Genomic DNA, 17,213 nt, shown 5'->3' with positions numbered 1-17,213 from the left:
CTGTGTTTGACAAAGTCCTCAGAGACTGAGGTCCAAGATGGCAGCGTTGCAGGCAGCAGAGGAGAGGAGATGAAGATGAAAGAAAATGGTATATGGGCCACATCCTATAAAGAATGACCCTGGAAGCTGCCATAGGATATTTGTGCTCACATTCTTTGGCAGAAGTGGGTCACATGGCCACACTTGAATGTAAGGGAGATAAGGAATTTCAGTTTTTGTTCTGAGTATGCATTAGTTCAGTTAAACACTCTTAAGTTTTCTTACTACAGTAGTAGGGGAGAATGGGCACTGGGAGACAAGCAGCAGTAACTAACATAGAAAGAGTTGTGCTTTACATTCAGGGAATCATCTTTAAAATTAAAAAATCTGTGAGCAGCCACCCCGTTGTTAAGCATATCGCCACTGCTAGTAGAATCAGTTACATTCAAATAAATTCCTATTGTAACAATGATTAATTTCAAATAGAAACGAAGCTAACTTCGAAAAGTCAGGTGTCACTGACTTTAATAATCAAATTGTGTATTTAGGCTATAATTTGATTCCATTGTTTTTTTTCCTATGTGGTTTAAGTTGGTACGTTCATTACTTCGTAATTTTCCCACAAAACTTAAACATGGTTTTATTCGTTATTCCTACTTTGCTAAACAATAAGTAATACACTTTTGAAAACAGGGAGAAATTGAAGACCATCTTTCTATCTATTGTGTTGAATCTTAACCCCTTCCACCTTCTTGTCTCTGCTTTTACCTTATTAGGTTTCTATCACCTTAATCCCTTCTGAAACGGTGTTCGGGAACTAAAAAAGGGGAAGCAAAATTTAGGCACAGCATAATCAGAATTTATAATGGTTATGCATAATATTTTGGTTGTTACTTGTTTTTCCCTTTATTTTTGGAAAAAAAAATAGCTGATAGCCATGTTTACATACATGGAAAATATCACTGTAGGTAAAGACAGTTGTTCTCAAAAGCTTACTTTTTCTCCCCGCTCAGATTGGGTTTATTTTTCCTGTCCTTCCATTGATAACTTAACTGTTGGAGTACATTTATTTTTCAGTGTGAAAATTGCAGTCTTAGTATACGGTAGCAGATGTACTGAGGTGGATTGGTTTGAGCTTTTGGACCCTGGTAGGTATATGTCTACTTCTTATAGATTCCCTGATTGTCCAGCATGAAATCCAACTCTTCCATGAAACTTTCTCTGATAATTGATTTTTCTCCTAGTTAAAATGTTAAGTTTACAAGGCATGACTTGTGAGCATTTAGGAAGGCATGACTGTAAAGTAAAAATAAAACAGAAACCCAGCCAATCTCTAGGATCCTTTCCATTTCCAAAGATTTTTTTTTTTTTTTTGAGACAGAGTCTTGCTCTATTGCCCAGGTTGGAGTGCAGTGGTGTGATCTTGGCTCACTGCACCCTCCGCCTCCCAGGTTCAAGCAGTTCTCCTGCCTCATCCTCCCGAGTAGCTGGGACTACAGGCATGTGCCACCACACCTGACTTTTTTGTATTTTTAGTAGAGACAGGGTTTCACCGTGTTAGCCAGGATGGTCTCGATCTCCTGACCTTGTGATTTGCCCGCCTTGGCCTCCCAAAGTGCTGGGATTACAGGTGTGAACCACCATGCCCAGCCCCCAAAGATTTTTTGATTGAAGGGCTACATAACCAAAGGATTTGTTTTCTTCAAAGTGATCACATGGGGGCACAGTCCAATGATGTCTACCTTGCTGAGATGTTTGAAATTTCTTTTTCAAGTTTCTGTGAGAACCTTTGAAGAAAGCCTTCTCCAACTATCCTCAATGATGAAAATGTACTCATTCTTTAAGGATGGGCTTGATTCTGGGAGCAATCTAAAATCACTTGGAGACAAATCTGATGATTAAGTTGTCTGGAAACAATTTTTAGTCACTGATTCAATAAATGTGTGTTGAGCTCCAATAAAAGCAAGTGCCATAAACAAAAACACGAAACATATACTTCCTGCTCCTAAGATGCTTAGTGTACAAGAGGGTCAAAATTGAGGTGAAATGACTGATTTTCTTGAATTAAATATTCTTCGTATTGTAGTACTTTGTTTTCTATTTTTTTGTGTGTCTCCCAAAGGCCAAATGCAGTCTCGCACTTTGTGTGCTCTGTAGCCGCCTTCCTCGCAGGGCTCCTTTGTGCTCACAGCTTCCTAAGATAGGTGGGAAATGATAACTCATCCAGACTTTGACATAATGGAAGTACACACATAGAAATAACGTGGAAGAAGATGCCCCAAGTACTGGAGTGAATTTTGTTTTCTTTAGTCTCCATATCTCTTTCAGAAATTATAGCAGAAGGTCTCAGAATAAAAAATAAAACCCCCAAATAATTATTGGTTAGGAATACTTAACACAAGGAGTTAAATTTCAACTTCTTCCCTTTAACATTTTCATTTTGATGTATACATGTGTGAGCTTGCCAAAAGCAAAATCTGCACAAAGGGCTGATGGGAAGAAGTATGTGAATGCTAATATTTTTTTCTCCTTGAACGTATTTTGTTCTATTTGTCTTTGTCTATTCAATTCTGCCTTTTTCTTGTCATTCTGTGCTGTCTAGGACCTCCAAACAGTGTAGAAATGATGAGCTTTGTCTTGTTCATTTTAAAGTGAATGCCCTGTTTCCTCATTAAAAATGATCTTTGCTATAGGTTTTTCATAGATATCCATTATTTGTGAAAGTCCCTTCAATTCCTGGCTAGACAAGATTTTTATTTTGAAAATTATCATATTAAATTTACCAAATACATGGCTATGATGTATTTTGTTTGGGGCCGTTCCAACATCTGTGGTGTCTGAGGACTGAAAACTGTCATTTGTTGCTTCTAATGGATTGAGAACCTCAAATACTGTGTCCTTCTGAAGCTTTAGAAAGGCTCCTTGCAGCTCGCATTAAAAAAAATTCCCCTTATTTTTGGTTATATATTAAAAACATGTACTGTGTAGGTAACAAATATAGGTTAGTGGGTGTCTTTTTGGAGGAAGAAGTGAAAGTTCTGCTGAAGGGAATGTGAAGGACTCTGATTTTGAAACAATTTTTAAAATTTAACATTTAAAAAAAAATCTAAAGCAAACACCATAACATCTAATATGTGTTCATTTGAGGAAGGCAATACATTTATTTATTCTTTGTAAAATATTTTCAAAGTAAGTTTTTTTAAAAAGAGAAAAAGAAACAAGCCTACTGTTACTAATCATTTTTGATTAAATTAGTTACTCCTTCCCCTGGAATCCCACAGCCCTTTGCTACTGTGCCACATAACTCTTGTTTCATTGTGCTATGAGTTTTCTCTATATGGGCATTTTTAATATATTGTTTCCCAAATTTAACCAAAAAAGCTGGTATAGCAATATTAATATCAGATTTAAAAATTTACAGTGTGGAGACTGTTTTTACATGTTTCACTGTCTGATCAGCTTTTACATCTCTCAAGAGCAGAGACTATATTATCTATCTTTATATTTCTGGAATCTGGCCAATAGCTGGCTTATGTTATTTTGCTGGATATTAATGCAAAAATTCATAAGCATGAGGTGTGGCATCATATCGATTAAAGACCTATGCTGCTTTATTAAGTAATTTTATGTCATTTTCACTGGATGGGGATGTGGTAGAAAGAGCTAGGTAGCCCTCCATGCTCTTCTCTTTTTGAGCACCCAGCTGTCTACATTTTCCAGACACGCTGTATACCAGACATTATGTATACCCATGTAATTAAGTTCTCTCTAATGGAATGTAAACATAATGATGTGTGACATTTCCAGACATGGCCCACAAAAATGTTCCATGTGTATTCGTCCATGCTTTTCCCTTTCAAAGCTGATTGTTATGTCAACATCAAGCCCTGAAAAACATACTTTTAAAAGAATATATCTAAATATATTCTTTTAAAAATATGTATTTATATATTTTAATTTATATATTTATTTAATATGTAATATATATTTATTAAATATATATTAAATATAAAATATATTATTTATTATATATATTTAAATATATTCTTTTAAAAATATGTTTTTCAGGGCTTGATGTTGACATTACAATCAGCTAGAAAGGGAAAAGCATGGACGAATACACATGGAATAAATACATATTTTTAAATATATTCCTGTAAAATATATATTTACATATATTCTTTTAAAAGTATGTTTTGCATTTTATGTTTAGTTTCTTCTCTAAGTATATAACTTTTCATTGCTATGACTCGTTTTAAACAACTATCAAAAATATAAGCCTCAGCTCTTAGAATTTGTTTGCTGCAAGGATAGAGCTGCAAATAACTTCATAGGATACTAAAATGTCTATCACTCAACTGAACAGTAGTTTTGGTTCCTTAGATTTCAGGGAATCTTGCAGAGCTAAAATAATAGCTCCTATAAAAAATACAGGCCAGGTGTCGTGGCTCACATTTGTAATCCTAGCACTTTGGGAGGCTAAGGCAGGTGGATTGCTTGAGTGCAGGAGTTTGAGACCAGCCTGGGAAATGTGGCAAAACCCCATCTCTACAAAAAATAAAGGAATTAGCTGGGCACGGTGGTGCATCCTGTAGTCCCAGTTACTCAGGAGGCTGAGACAGGAGGATAGATTGAGTCTATGAGGTTGAGGCTGCAGTGAGCCGTGATCACCCCACGGCACTCTATCCTGGGCAACAGAGTGAGACTCTGTCTCAAAAAACAATAACAAAACACAAAACAGCTGAATTATTCCTATTTGAATTACCTATCAGTTGTAAGTATATAGTTACAATGACAATTATATATTTGTACATTATAATTAGTATAGTATAATTATATTCATATTGATACTTTTATACATTCATAACTTTATAATACATTCTTCAGTATGTAAAAAGTCATGGGAAGACTGAAAAAATTATGAATGCTCTTATATTTTATTAAATAATTATGACACAAATGACAGCCAAAATATTTATTATGGATTACTTTAATATACCACTTAAAATCTCTGACCTAAAACAAATTTTTGAGCCACTGGAAAAGTGAAGTTCCTCACAGAAATATTTAATGTTATCAAAAGAATACTCTGTTTTAACAATAACTCCATTAATTACTTTAAAAGATGCACAGTGCTGCTTTTACACATTAAAATTTCAATGAGATCAACATTGTAAGGTAACAATATGTTAATATTTTGAACTAACATTTCAAATGTAGACTGACCACATGTTTGATTTAAAGCTTAAAGAATCAGTGTTCCCTTTTGTGAAGATGGCTTTTGTTGTCATTAGATTCTACTGATTTTTTAGGAATAGAGCTGCTCCACACTGAATCCACTGGTCTTGGTTGCCCCCACATGGAACATCAATATTGGTAACCACACGATCCCTTTCAGCACTTGTGTAAACAGGCAAAGAGATGCACTCATCCGGGGAATATGGACCACATGCATCCTATTTAAAAAATAACTTGTTTTAAAATACAGCAATACACTATTTGGAAACAGATTATTAGATAACCAAGGAAACAAACATATCAATATTATGAAATGTTTCAAATAAAGATTAACATGATAAGCCCCTATCATCCCCCTGCAACAAAATGAAACACATGGCCTATCGTGTTTTATTTACAGCCTCTCCCTAGCCCAATATTGGAGTATTTTGAATAGCACCTTACAATTACAAAATTTCACCTATAAATATTTACATATATATCTCTATAAATATAACCATGTAAGTATTATCACACAGTAGAAAATAACCAATAATTCCTTAATATCATCACACATCCATTATCTCATTATCTCCTGTTCAAAGAGTTTTTCTGTTAGAAGCATAATTTAAATAAAAACTATGCTTTGCAGTTTGTTGAAAAGTCTCTTAAGTCTCCTAAATTTGTACGTTTTTCCTCCTCTTTTCCTAGCAATTTGTTTGCAGAAGAAACTATACCCAATAGTTGCCCACATTCTTTTTTGGATTACATTCCCATGGTATCACGTCAGTCTGTCTGTTCCTTGTATTCCTATAAACTGGATCCATAGGTGAGCTCAGACTCAATGTTTGGAAAATACTGCATAGGTGGTACTAGATGTTTCCATCAAGCAGCATATGTCGGGTTATTTCTCTTTTTTGGCTATTAGAGGCCATTCATAATCATTTTTCATTCAAGATTACACAAGGGGTAATCTATCTTTCCTTCTTCCAAGCAGGAATATATCTATAAAGAGAAACCTCCACTTATCAATTTTTTTTATTACCATGAGCTGCAGTTCATATAGGAAAAACTGGATAAATGCTTGTTTCCCTTTATGTGTTTTCAAAACAATGAATGTTTCCTAGCATACTCCAAAGGTGATCAATGACCACGGCTTCTTTTTAAAAAATAGCATTATGAACTGGTGGATTTAAACACATGTGATGCGCTTTAATGCAATGCAATCGCTATTGCACTGGTGTTCAAACTGTCAGTCTTTGCTCAGGGGGAACTTTTTAAGTTGGCTCCTGGGTTTTGATACGTACCCAGTTGTCTCTTCAATAGTTTCATTGCCTTTCTAGTATGACAAGTATTATTATACAAGCTCATCTTTTATATTTCCTGCCTTAGAAATTAGTCATTAATCTGATGATTCCTAGTTTCTTTCAAGAGAAATGGTATTACAGACCATAATTTGGGTGTTAGGAATAATTGATCTTTTTTTTTTTTTTTTGAGAGGGAGTCTTGTTCTGTCACCCAGGCTGGAGTGCAGTGGCACAATCTCGGCTCACTGCAAGCTCCGCCTCCCGGGTTCCTGCCATTCTCCTGCCTCAGCCTCTAGAGTAGCTGGTACTACAGGCGGCTAATTTTTTTGTATTTTTAGTAGACAGGGTTTCACTGTTAGCCAGGATGGTCTCGATCTCCAGACCTTGTGATCTGCCTGCCTTGGCCTCCCAAAGTGCTGGGATTACAGGCGTGAGCCACCGCGTCTGACCAATTGATCATTTTAATTCTAGGATGTTTTAGTGACTGGAGCTTAGAAATCATGTATTTTTAAAAGAAAAACATCATGAGTTCATAATTGTATTTCCATTTCAAATTTTGGATTAGCATTTTTACTGAATTTATATGATTTTATTCAATTATTACTTTGCAGAGTTGGAATGGAACTTCAGAGGCAAGCTAGACCCATTTTAAAATATTACAAAAGTGACAGATGAGAAGCCCACAGAGAATTTACCCATGGTGACCTAGTTAGGAAGTGGCAAAGTTGTCACAGATATTACAGTTGACAAAACACTCTAGAGTTAGCAGCAAAACACTCTAGTATATGAATGTTAGCACCTATAGGCCATGGTTTTCCAAACCCTAATTTATACTGTTAGGGTGTCTCAGGATTAGTTCTAAGGTTTAAGAGAGACACCTGAATATGAATCTTAGTTGCCTACCTATTAACTATGTGATCTTGCGTAAGTTACATAATCTTTTAAACCTCCATTTCCTACCCAAAATGGAGATTACAATTCCTATTTCAAAAATTTTTTAAAAGCTTAAATACCTTGTATTTGAAACACCTTGCATAGTGCTTGGTATGTAATCAGTGCAAATAAATGTTCATTATGATTGTCCAAACACTAATGCTACCACTGTGGAACTCATAAATCATTTAACTTACCTGATTCTCAGTCTTTCCATCAGAAAGATAGAAAATTTGCTGTACCAAACCCATAGGATTGTTATGAGACTCAGGTATAACTGTATCTCACAGTGTGCCAATCTACTATCGACCCACTCACTGCTAGACTGATTTTCTAAAACTACAAATCTGATCTTACTATACCCCTGTTCTCAATTCTTTAAAAAAATTTTTTTAAATTCTTTTTTTATTTAATAAAGATGGGGTCTTGCTATGTTGCCCAAGCCAGGCTCTAACTCCTGGGCTCAAGTGATTCTCCTGCCTTGGCCTCCCAAAATGCTGGGATTACAGGTGTGAGCCACCATGCCTGGCCCTGTTCTAAATTCTTGATGGCTTCCTACTGACCATAAGGTGGTCTAAACTCCTTGGCATGGCTACTCAGCTTATCATACTTGGTCTTGGCCTTCCTTTCTGGCCGCATCCCCCACCATTCTTCCATATGAACTATATGCTCCAGATGTACGACACTTGCAGTTCCCAGAATATCCTAAGCTCTTTTCTACCTGCATATATTTACGCATGCTGCTCCTTCTGTCTGGAATGCCTTGTTACCCTATCTTTTTTGAATTTGTCCTTAAACTCTTCTTACTAAAATTCAAGTAACAGTTCAAGAGAAGCTGCCACCTCTCTCAGCGAGGTCAGCTGACTTTCCCTCATTTGTTCACACACGGTAGAGTTGAAGCCTCCCTCATCTGTCAAAGCACTTTATATAAACCTCTCTAATGATTCTGAACTGTAGTAGTCTCTTTGCTTATTTGCTCCCCCAGTTGGCGGAAGACTCTGCAGGAGAAATCTGTTTATCTTTGTAACCCCAGGGTTCAGCATAACATCTGGTATATAAAAACTCAACAATAACTTAATATGAGTGAAAGTACTGGTAAACTAAAAAGTACCATATGAAATAAGATAAAACATTATAGCATTATAAACAGTTTAAAATATTGACAATAGGATAAACTTGACTTACCGTGTATGAAGCAGTGTGCTAAGTACTTTACACATACACAAACATATTTAATCCTCAACATGATCCTACAGAAACATTATTACCTCCATTTTCAAATGAGGCAACTGGCTCAGTGAAGTTAGGTACCTTGCTTAAATCACCTAATTCATAAGCTTGGGAACTTGGACTACAATTTAGGTCTGCTGCGCTAGAGAACTTTGTGTTCTGAAACACTTACTAGTAGATCTCATGTTCTTTCCTTCTTAGCTGATATGGGAGAGACATTCTGAAAAGTAGTATGATCATAGCAAAAGGAGGAAGCTCACTGTAAAGAAAGAAGGAGAAGTAGGAGGTGGGGAAGCACTAACAAATTCTTCTATTTCATGTCATGTACAAGTGCAAAGGCCCAGAAGAAAATCTTACAGAAAAAGAGTAAAAAGTTCACATTACCTTTTAGTCATGTCTTCTATAGGATAAATGCTCAATTCATTTTACCTGTCTTTATATGAGCTATTTTTGAAATTAAATTATTTTTAGCTTTTTATTCCAATCCTGACATTTTAGAAGTGTGACAAATAAAATTGGAGAGGAATAACACACAAAGTAAAATATTGCCAAGCTATCAATTTCTAGTCTTGTAAAGTCACATCACTTTTCATATAACCCAGTAACAGACTGGCTTTGTCCATGACAGCACTGCATTCCTGATTTGTGTTCAGTTTGTGGTCAAGTACGTGGGTATTGCTCCAGGTCATTTTCTCCTATATTTATTCTTAGTTGCTCTCCAAGCTCTGTTTTTATTGTTTGGGTTTTTCCTCAAGGGAACCTGTTTATACTTGCCCTACTTTTTTTCCGCCTCCTCATGATCATTATATGGATTTTATTTTCCAGCGAATTAGTAGTTTATATAATTTAAATTCATTGGAATTTATCTGTGTCATCCTAAACAATTTTGTATGTTATATTCACAACCCTTGACAAATTCCCACCTTTTGTATATAACTTTCAACTTGATTTACACACCTAAGATAAAAATGTGTCATTCATAATATCAAATTTTTGTAGAAAATTCTTATAGGAATTAACAGCAAGAATGAAGTAAACAATGATTCTTTCAATCTCTTCTCTCTCCTTTATCTCATAGTCACTCTAATTTTGGAGAAAATGAAGCTGATATGGGGGAAAAATAGGGAATTTTGACAGAAACATATGCTCTTTTAGGTCAGAGGATACTCTCGTAATTCTTGGCAATGTTGCTAATTGCTATCGCTTTTTAACATTTTCCTTAAATAAATACTCTGGTGCATTTAATTTTTATTTTATAAGGAGAAAGACAATAACTGGAAAATTCAACACATTATTTCCCAATGAGAAAGCTCATTTTTCTTCTAGTAAGCAATACGTGAAATAGTTTTGTTGCTCATTAGATACAGAATCAGAACTTTAAAGTTTATTCACATGTAGTCATATGTGCATTCTTAAACTTTATTAAGAAAAAGTTATGTGCTTCATTTACAACTATGTCCTATTTTAAAGACATGCATACCCCAAGTTCTACTGCTGAAAGTTCTTTCAATAACTGTTTTGAAATGAAAAAAGTTAACTAAGTAAGTCTTTAAGATTGTTTTCTTCATCCATCTATCAGCTGCCAAATGACATTGTGTGATACAAAGCCATACATCTATTAACACCTTAATTCTGTCACTCTCTGTGTAGCTAACTACAAGAAGTCATTTAACCTACATGAGCATGTTTCCTCATTTGAAAGTGGGAATAATAATATCTGCCTTGCATGGCTGCTTTGAGGAGGATTTTAGGTAAAGCATATAAAGCACCTAATGCACATTGCTGAAAATAACACGAATGCAACTCATGGTAGTTCTTATTATCATTAAAGGCCTTTTTATTACCAGGCTATAAACTCTCTAGAAATTAATACTATGTTATTCTTTCTACAACAAAATCAAAGCCCAAAGTTTTTCAATCAAAATCCAAGTTTTCAAATGTCTTGTACATCTTAAACGTGATAAAGGATAAAATTTTTTGACTGCAAATTTGTTCAAATGCAGGTGAGATTAGAAAGCAAACAAAAATACACAGGTCACAAGAATGTCTTCTTCCAAAGATAAAATCTAAGAGTGAACTGATACTATTAAAACTTATGCTTGTTGAAAATGTATTACCTGTGGAATCCAGCCCATAAAACAAGGGAGCACTGATGACACGCTAGGAGAATCAAGCTGATTTTCAGAAAGTTGATTTCCATCAAAACTACATCCTTCTAGTAACAAGCCACTGATCTGCCGTGGAAACAAATAAGTCATGAAAATATGCATTAAAGTCTCAAACGTCAAAGTTTATTCTATCTTAAAAGCAATGCTTTCCATTGTGTTCACTGATTCCAAATATATGAAAACAAAGATTATGGTACTGTATTTGAGAATAAAGTCGGTAAGGCCTGGACTAGTGTTCACCGTCAACTTCTTTTAGACTGATTTCTCATTTTTAGCAAATATATTTTTTAAATTACTTATAAATCTCATCAGTTATGCAACCTCAGGTGTCTTGATATTAGTGTAAATAGAAATACAGTGGCAAAAGCCAAAAAGTTATTCTTTCTCCACGAGGGAAGGGAGAAAAGCATAATTAGACAGCAAACGTTGTATTCCCGACCTAGAATTCTGACACCTTTTAAGGAATAGAATAAAGTTCAGAAAATGTAATGAAAAAAACTGACATGCGATATGGATATGAAAGAAGAATTAGAAGAAAGAATCCATGTCTTTAAGGTAACCTTAGTGTAAATGTAAGAAATCCTGAAAATGAAAACATGGTTCTTTTGTTATTATTAGCTTCATTATTTCTTCTTTGAAACTCTTCATTCTTTTAGTTTCTGCAGTTAATCTAGCCTATCTAAAGGCAACAAATGTAGAGTCAGTATTTGGCATTTATAGCTCTTCTGGCACTTTGCCTTAAGAGCCACATCTATATTATCATAATTGGAACTTGGTACAAAATATAAACAATCTTAAAATATACAGTGCCGGCTGGGCGCAGTGGCTCACACCTGTAATCCCAGCACTTTGGGAGGCCGAGGCGGACGGATCATGAGGTCAGGAGATTGAGACCATCCTGGCTAACACGGTGAAACCCTGTCTCTACTAAAAAAACAAAAAATTAGCTGGGCATGGTGGCGGGTGCCTGTAGTCCCAGCTACTCGAAAGGCTGAGGTAGGAGAATGGCGTGAACCTGGGAGGCGGAGCTTGCAGTGAGCCGAGACTGTGCCACTGCACTCCAGCCTGGGCAAAAGAGCAAGACTCCGCCTCAAACAAACAAACAAACAAAAAAATATATACACACACACACACACACACACACACAGTGCCTTGGAATTTTAACATACTAAAATGAAAGAACTATAGAATTTAGAATGAAGGGAACGCTAAGTTGGAAGAGTTAAGATAATTTTCCGTGACATATAGTCAGGGAATGGTTTAGGTGCTAGGAGAGAATCCCTTAACGAATAGTTTTGAATGATTTCATTACTTGAATTTTACAGTAAGGTTGCTGTTGCAAGGAAAAGATAAGTAACTTTGTTGTTAGTAAAAGAGCTGGGATGATAATATAATTATTTAATACTTAAATACTCTTTCTACTATACCACTAATGTGATATACTGGTCTCTTGAAGAGTTGCAAAAATATTCTGGCCTGAATTTAGTTTTATCTGTAGCTATGAACAATAAATAGCATTGTTTTTCATGTTTCCAATCTCTATGTAAAGGGTAACATGCAACCTACTCTTTTCCTTCATTGTTGGTTTTAAGGTGCATCCATTTTGTTCTTTCATTTCCAATAGCTATACAATATTTCATTTGTTAATATACAAAAATTTATCCATTTTTCTGCTTGTGAATATTTCCAACTGCTTTCCATTATTTAAAAAAACACTGCAATAACCATGCTGTGTACTTCCTTATACACATTTGCATGAATTTCTCTAGATATATTAAATTACTAGGTTGAAGAGTGTGGTCAATCTCAATTTTACCTAATATTGGCCAATTATTCCCCAAAGTAACTCTATCAATCTATACTCTTACTTGTCATATGTAAGAATTTACATTATGCTACAATCTTGCCAATACTTGGTCTGTTGAGACCTAAAAATTTTGCCAATCTGATGAGCATGAAATGGAATCAAATTTTGGTCTTAATTTCATTCCTAGTTACTAGTAAGAACAAGTACTTTTCCTTATGTTTATTAGCCATTCAGGTTTCCTCTTCATGTAAGTTGCCTATTAAAATCCTTTGCCCACCTCCACCTTTTCCTTACTATGGACATTTTCTTTAAAAGAATGATCTATGAATGTCCTTTATCTGTTTTAGGTACTAATCCTTTGTCAGTTATACAAGATACTAGTATCTTCTCCTGGTCTGTGGCCTGTGTTTTCACTTTCTGTGGTATCTTTTTAATTTCAGGGGAGCAAATTTATCAGCTTTTTCCTTTAAGACTTTTACTTCTTTTGTTTCTAAAGAAATCCTGAGTATTTTCCTGTATTTTTTTTCTAAAAGTCTTCTCTTTCAAACAGTTTTGTTTCTGTAACTTTTTAAACCTTCAGAGTCCATTTTTATTTATAATATAAAGTATGGTTCAAATTTTATCATTTTCTAAATGAGTGAGCAATTGTTTCAGAATTATTTATCAAATAGTCCTTCCAAGCCCCTAATTTGTAACCAACCCTACTTTTGTCATGTGTCAAGTTTCCGTACTGGCATCAGTTTGTTTCTGGACTTTCTTTTGTGTTTCATTAGTCTGTCTTTCCCTAAACCAATACAATACTGTCTCAACTGCCATCGTTTAATAATAACAATAACAATATTGTGACACAGTGCAAAATATGGCCCCAAATTTCTCTCCTCCTAATATGCACCCCTTTGCCAAGTAAGCTTGGCTGCTGCTTCCATCAGGAGGTGGAGTTTCTTTTCTACACCTTGAACTTGGGCTGGCCTTTTAAATTGCCTTGATCAATAGAATGTGGTACAAGGGCTTTAAGCAACTTCTGAAGCTAGGCTTTAAAAGGCTCTGCCTTCTAGAAATGCTGCACTGAAACCACCAAATAAGGAAGCTCTCCTAGTCTACTAGAGTATGAGAAGGCATGTGAAGGACTGAGATACCTCAGTATGAAGTACCTAGAGTATGAGAGGGCACATGAAGGACCGAGCTAGCACCAGTTGCCATATATGTGAATGAGGCCAGGATGGACCTTCCCTTCTAACTGACCTAGTTGAATGTAGATGCAGAGTGGGTCTGAGTAAATCAGCAAAGGACCTACTAGGCAAACCACAGAATTGTAAGAAAATAATAAATTGGTATTCTAAGCCACTAAGTTTTGAGCTAGTTTGAGCAAATGCTAACTCAAACTCATGTACCACATATTTGAAAAAAAAAAACACACACACTTTGGAATATTGGTTGAAATTGCATTAAACTTTAAAATTTGATTTTGGAAAGTCTGACATTTCACCATTAAGTTCTTCTTTCATGTATTTTTCCACTTCTCAAATTATCTGTGTGATCATGACTTAAATATACATTAAGTACATTTAAGTACCATTTAACTGGATTTTATTTTTTCCTCAGTCTGATCATCTCTATCTCTTAATTGGTAGGATTAATATGTTTACAATAGTCATATATTTGGTGTTATTTCTATTATTTTACATTTTTTTCTCTTTACCTTTTTTGTTTACTTTTTCTCCATTTCTGCTGTGGATTGTATATGTATTTTAGTGTTTTACCATCTACATTTAAATGCGTAATTAAGTGTAAACCTTTCTAATAAATTCTTAAAGCATTCAGTACTGAACACAGTATGAATTTTAACACATCATATCTAATTGAATTATTGCTGTTTAGATTTTCAGCTTAAACAGAACATTTTACAGTCAATATTTAAGTTACTTAAATTTAAGTTAAATTTCACACTAAAATTATTTGTTAATTTGGGGTTCACTATTGTTTTAGGTGTTCATTACTTTCTCTCTGGCTTTACTTTTTACAGAAGTACATGTTTCAATATTGCTTTTATTGAGGCTGTATGTGAGTGGTGAATTCTGGTGGTCTTTGGGTTCCTGAAGTATCTTTTTATTGCTTTCATTATTGAATATTTTAGATGGCAATAAAGTTTGAGTTTAACAATTATTTTTCCTCATCAATTCGAATATATTATTTTACTGTCTTCTGACATCTAGTGTTGTGAATGAAAAGTCTGCTGTCAACATGGTGATTATTTTGGTAGAAAATCTGATGTTTTATCTGGTAACTTTGAAGATTTTCCTCTTTAATGTGGATATTGACTAGCTTTGCTATAGTGCGATTAGGTGTGAAACTGAATTCACTTTTGTTTATTATTTTTGGTACTTTGCAGATGTTTTGCATCCAAGAACTCATCATTCTCCAATTCTAGAATATTCCTGAATTAGTTTTTCAAATTTCACTTCTCTGTCATTCTGTTTTATACTTCTAGAAATCCTTTTAGAAATAGGATACAGTATCTGAAACTATTGTCTATGTCTCCTAACATAACCAATGTATCATGTCTTCTTCAATCATATCTAATGTATATTTTGTCTATCAATTTTTTCATTTAAAGACTACATTTTTCATTTCTGACATTACTTTCAACTATAACTGTATTATCTCTCCCTGTTTCTCCGCCGGAAGTTCTTATTTTGTACTGAACGTTATTCCTTCATGTATCTATCTGTTCAAGGAAACTAAAATAGTATAACTTTTTTGTCAGCTTTTTCTATAAAATTAACAACAAACTTGACTGTTTCATCTGATGATTTTGTTAGTTTTCTTTTTTGGATTAGTTATTTTTCCCCATTTATTTTGGATTTTGGATTCTAGGTTCATCTTGAGCTGTATTTTCCCTCCATAGACCTCTGTACTGTCCCTTCCATATCTACGTACATACGGTATTTATAATGCCAGTTTGGGGGTTCTGTTCTGGCGATGTTGGGATACTGCAGATCTTGTGGATAGGCAGTGAGATTCAGCATCTAAGGAGTCAGGCTATTTCTTTGTCTTTCAGTTTTCTTAAGCCTACAGATTTTTGTAATGCCATAAACTCAATCAGTGATTCTGCAACAGCTTTATTTTGTTTGTTTAGTTATTTGAGGCAGGGTTTCACTCCCATTGACCAGGCTGGAATACAGTGGCATGATCACAGCTCACTGCAGCCTTGATCTCCTGGGTTCAGATGATTCTCCCACCTCAGCCTCTTGAGTAGCTGAAATGACAGGCATGCACCACCAGGCCTGGCTAATTTTTTGTATTTGTAGTAGAAACAGGGTTCTTCCATGTTGCCCAGGCTGGTCTTAAACTACTGGGCTCAAGCGATCCGCTTGCCTCAGCCTCCTAACGTGCTGGGAGCCACCGCGCCAGGCCTGCAACAGCTTTATTCAGTCTCCTTTTACTGGGGATATGGAGAGCCTAACCTCAGAACTGGATTCAACAAGCAACGAGCCTGGTTATAGTCCTATGTAACATTTAGCACTACTAATTCCTTTTACTCTAAAAAAGCCATACTTCATTGCTTCCTAATTCTGGACTTACAGCTCAATCTATCTATTTTTGGCCTTACTTATAATTTTATTTTCTGTCCTGTTTCTGACACAATGTAATACTTATCTTGTATTTCAAGCCAGCTAAGGTTTGTGATTTCCTTTTTTTATATTTTACCTATCATTAGTATGCATTTAGATAAGAGTGGATGAATCATAATCTCCCTGGGCCATCTTTAGTGGTTTTCAGTTGTTTACAGTATACTGAAAGAAAAATAAGGTTTGTACTATATGTGTTAGGTCCATTTAATTGTAAACAGAATTTTTGAGAAAGAATCACCATAAAATATTAATACTGATTTTCATGATGGTTTCATAGGTTTATTCACTTATTGAAAATTCATAAACTGTACTCTGAAGATTTGTGCATTTTTGTGTATGATGCTACACTTCACTATTAAGGTTTACCCCCTCCTCTAAAAAGAAAAAAGAAAGATATACAGGTCAACATTAAGAGGCATCACATATATGCCAAAGACCAGAGACAACTGCAAATGAAAAAGAATAATAAATGCAATTTACTGAAACATTAGACATACAAGAAACTCACAACGATACTTAAAGAGAAAATGTCACTCAACACTGCTGGAAACTATGTATCAACAGCATCTTTTGAAAGAAAGAATGAATTTTCCCAGTTTAAATGAAAAAATTAAGCATTCTTTATTTTCAATAAAAAATGTATTTCATAGTATCCAGGTAACTACACAGACCTAATTGAAGCCTCTTTGCAGAAGAATTTTAGCTAATAAATGTGGAAGGAATAACAGAATTAGAAGAATCAGTATGCATCCCTAGTTATCCAAGCAGTGATCAATGGTTAAAACTATTAGATGAAATACTGATGAGAAATGTTATATGAGGAATGAGGCTGTCACTGCCTGTACACATGAATCAATGTTAGGCAAGAAAACAAGAAAACAACACGTGTGTGCCTCATCATACAATGTAAAATGAAGAACACAGTGCCACTTATGAAGTA

At 34.9% G+C, this 17,213-nt stretch overlaps 1 protein-coding gene across 5 annotated transcripts in view; it reads right to left on the bottom strand.

Annotated features, from left to right (window-relative positions):
- Positions 1-4,893: 4,893 nt before the first annotated feature.
- The window catches only part of DYNC2H1 (dynein cytoplasmic 2 heavy chain 1), a 349,828-nt gene continuing 337,508 nt past the window's right edge, over positions 4,894-17,213 (bottom strand). For all 5 annotated transcript variants that reach the window (XM_050758858.1, XM_050758861.1, XM_050758859.1 and 2 more), the window contains 2 exons: positions 10,784-10,900; positions 4,894-5,435 (listed from right to left, as the gene is read on the bottom strand). In XM_050758858.1, the coding sequence (XP_050614815.1) occupies positions 5,277-5,435; positions 10,784-10,900 (276 nt within the window). In that variant the 3' untranslated portion in view covers positions 4,894-5,276. The remainder of the gene's footprint in view (positions 5,436-10,783; positions 10,901-17,213) is intronic.

This window comes from Macaca thibetana, chromosome 14, assembly GCF_024542745.1.
Source record: "Macaca thibetana thibetana isolate TM-01 chromosome 14, ASM2454274v1, whole genome shotgun sequence".
In the NCBI taxonomy this organism is placed as follows: Eukaryota; Metazoa; Chordata; class Mammalia; order Primates; family Cercopithecidae; genus Macaca; species Macaca thibetana.
This window is presented reverse-complemented; position numbering and strand designations above follow the sequence as displayed.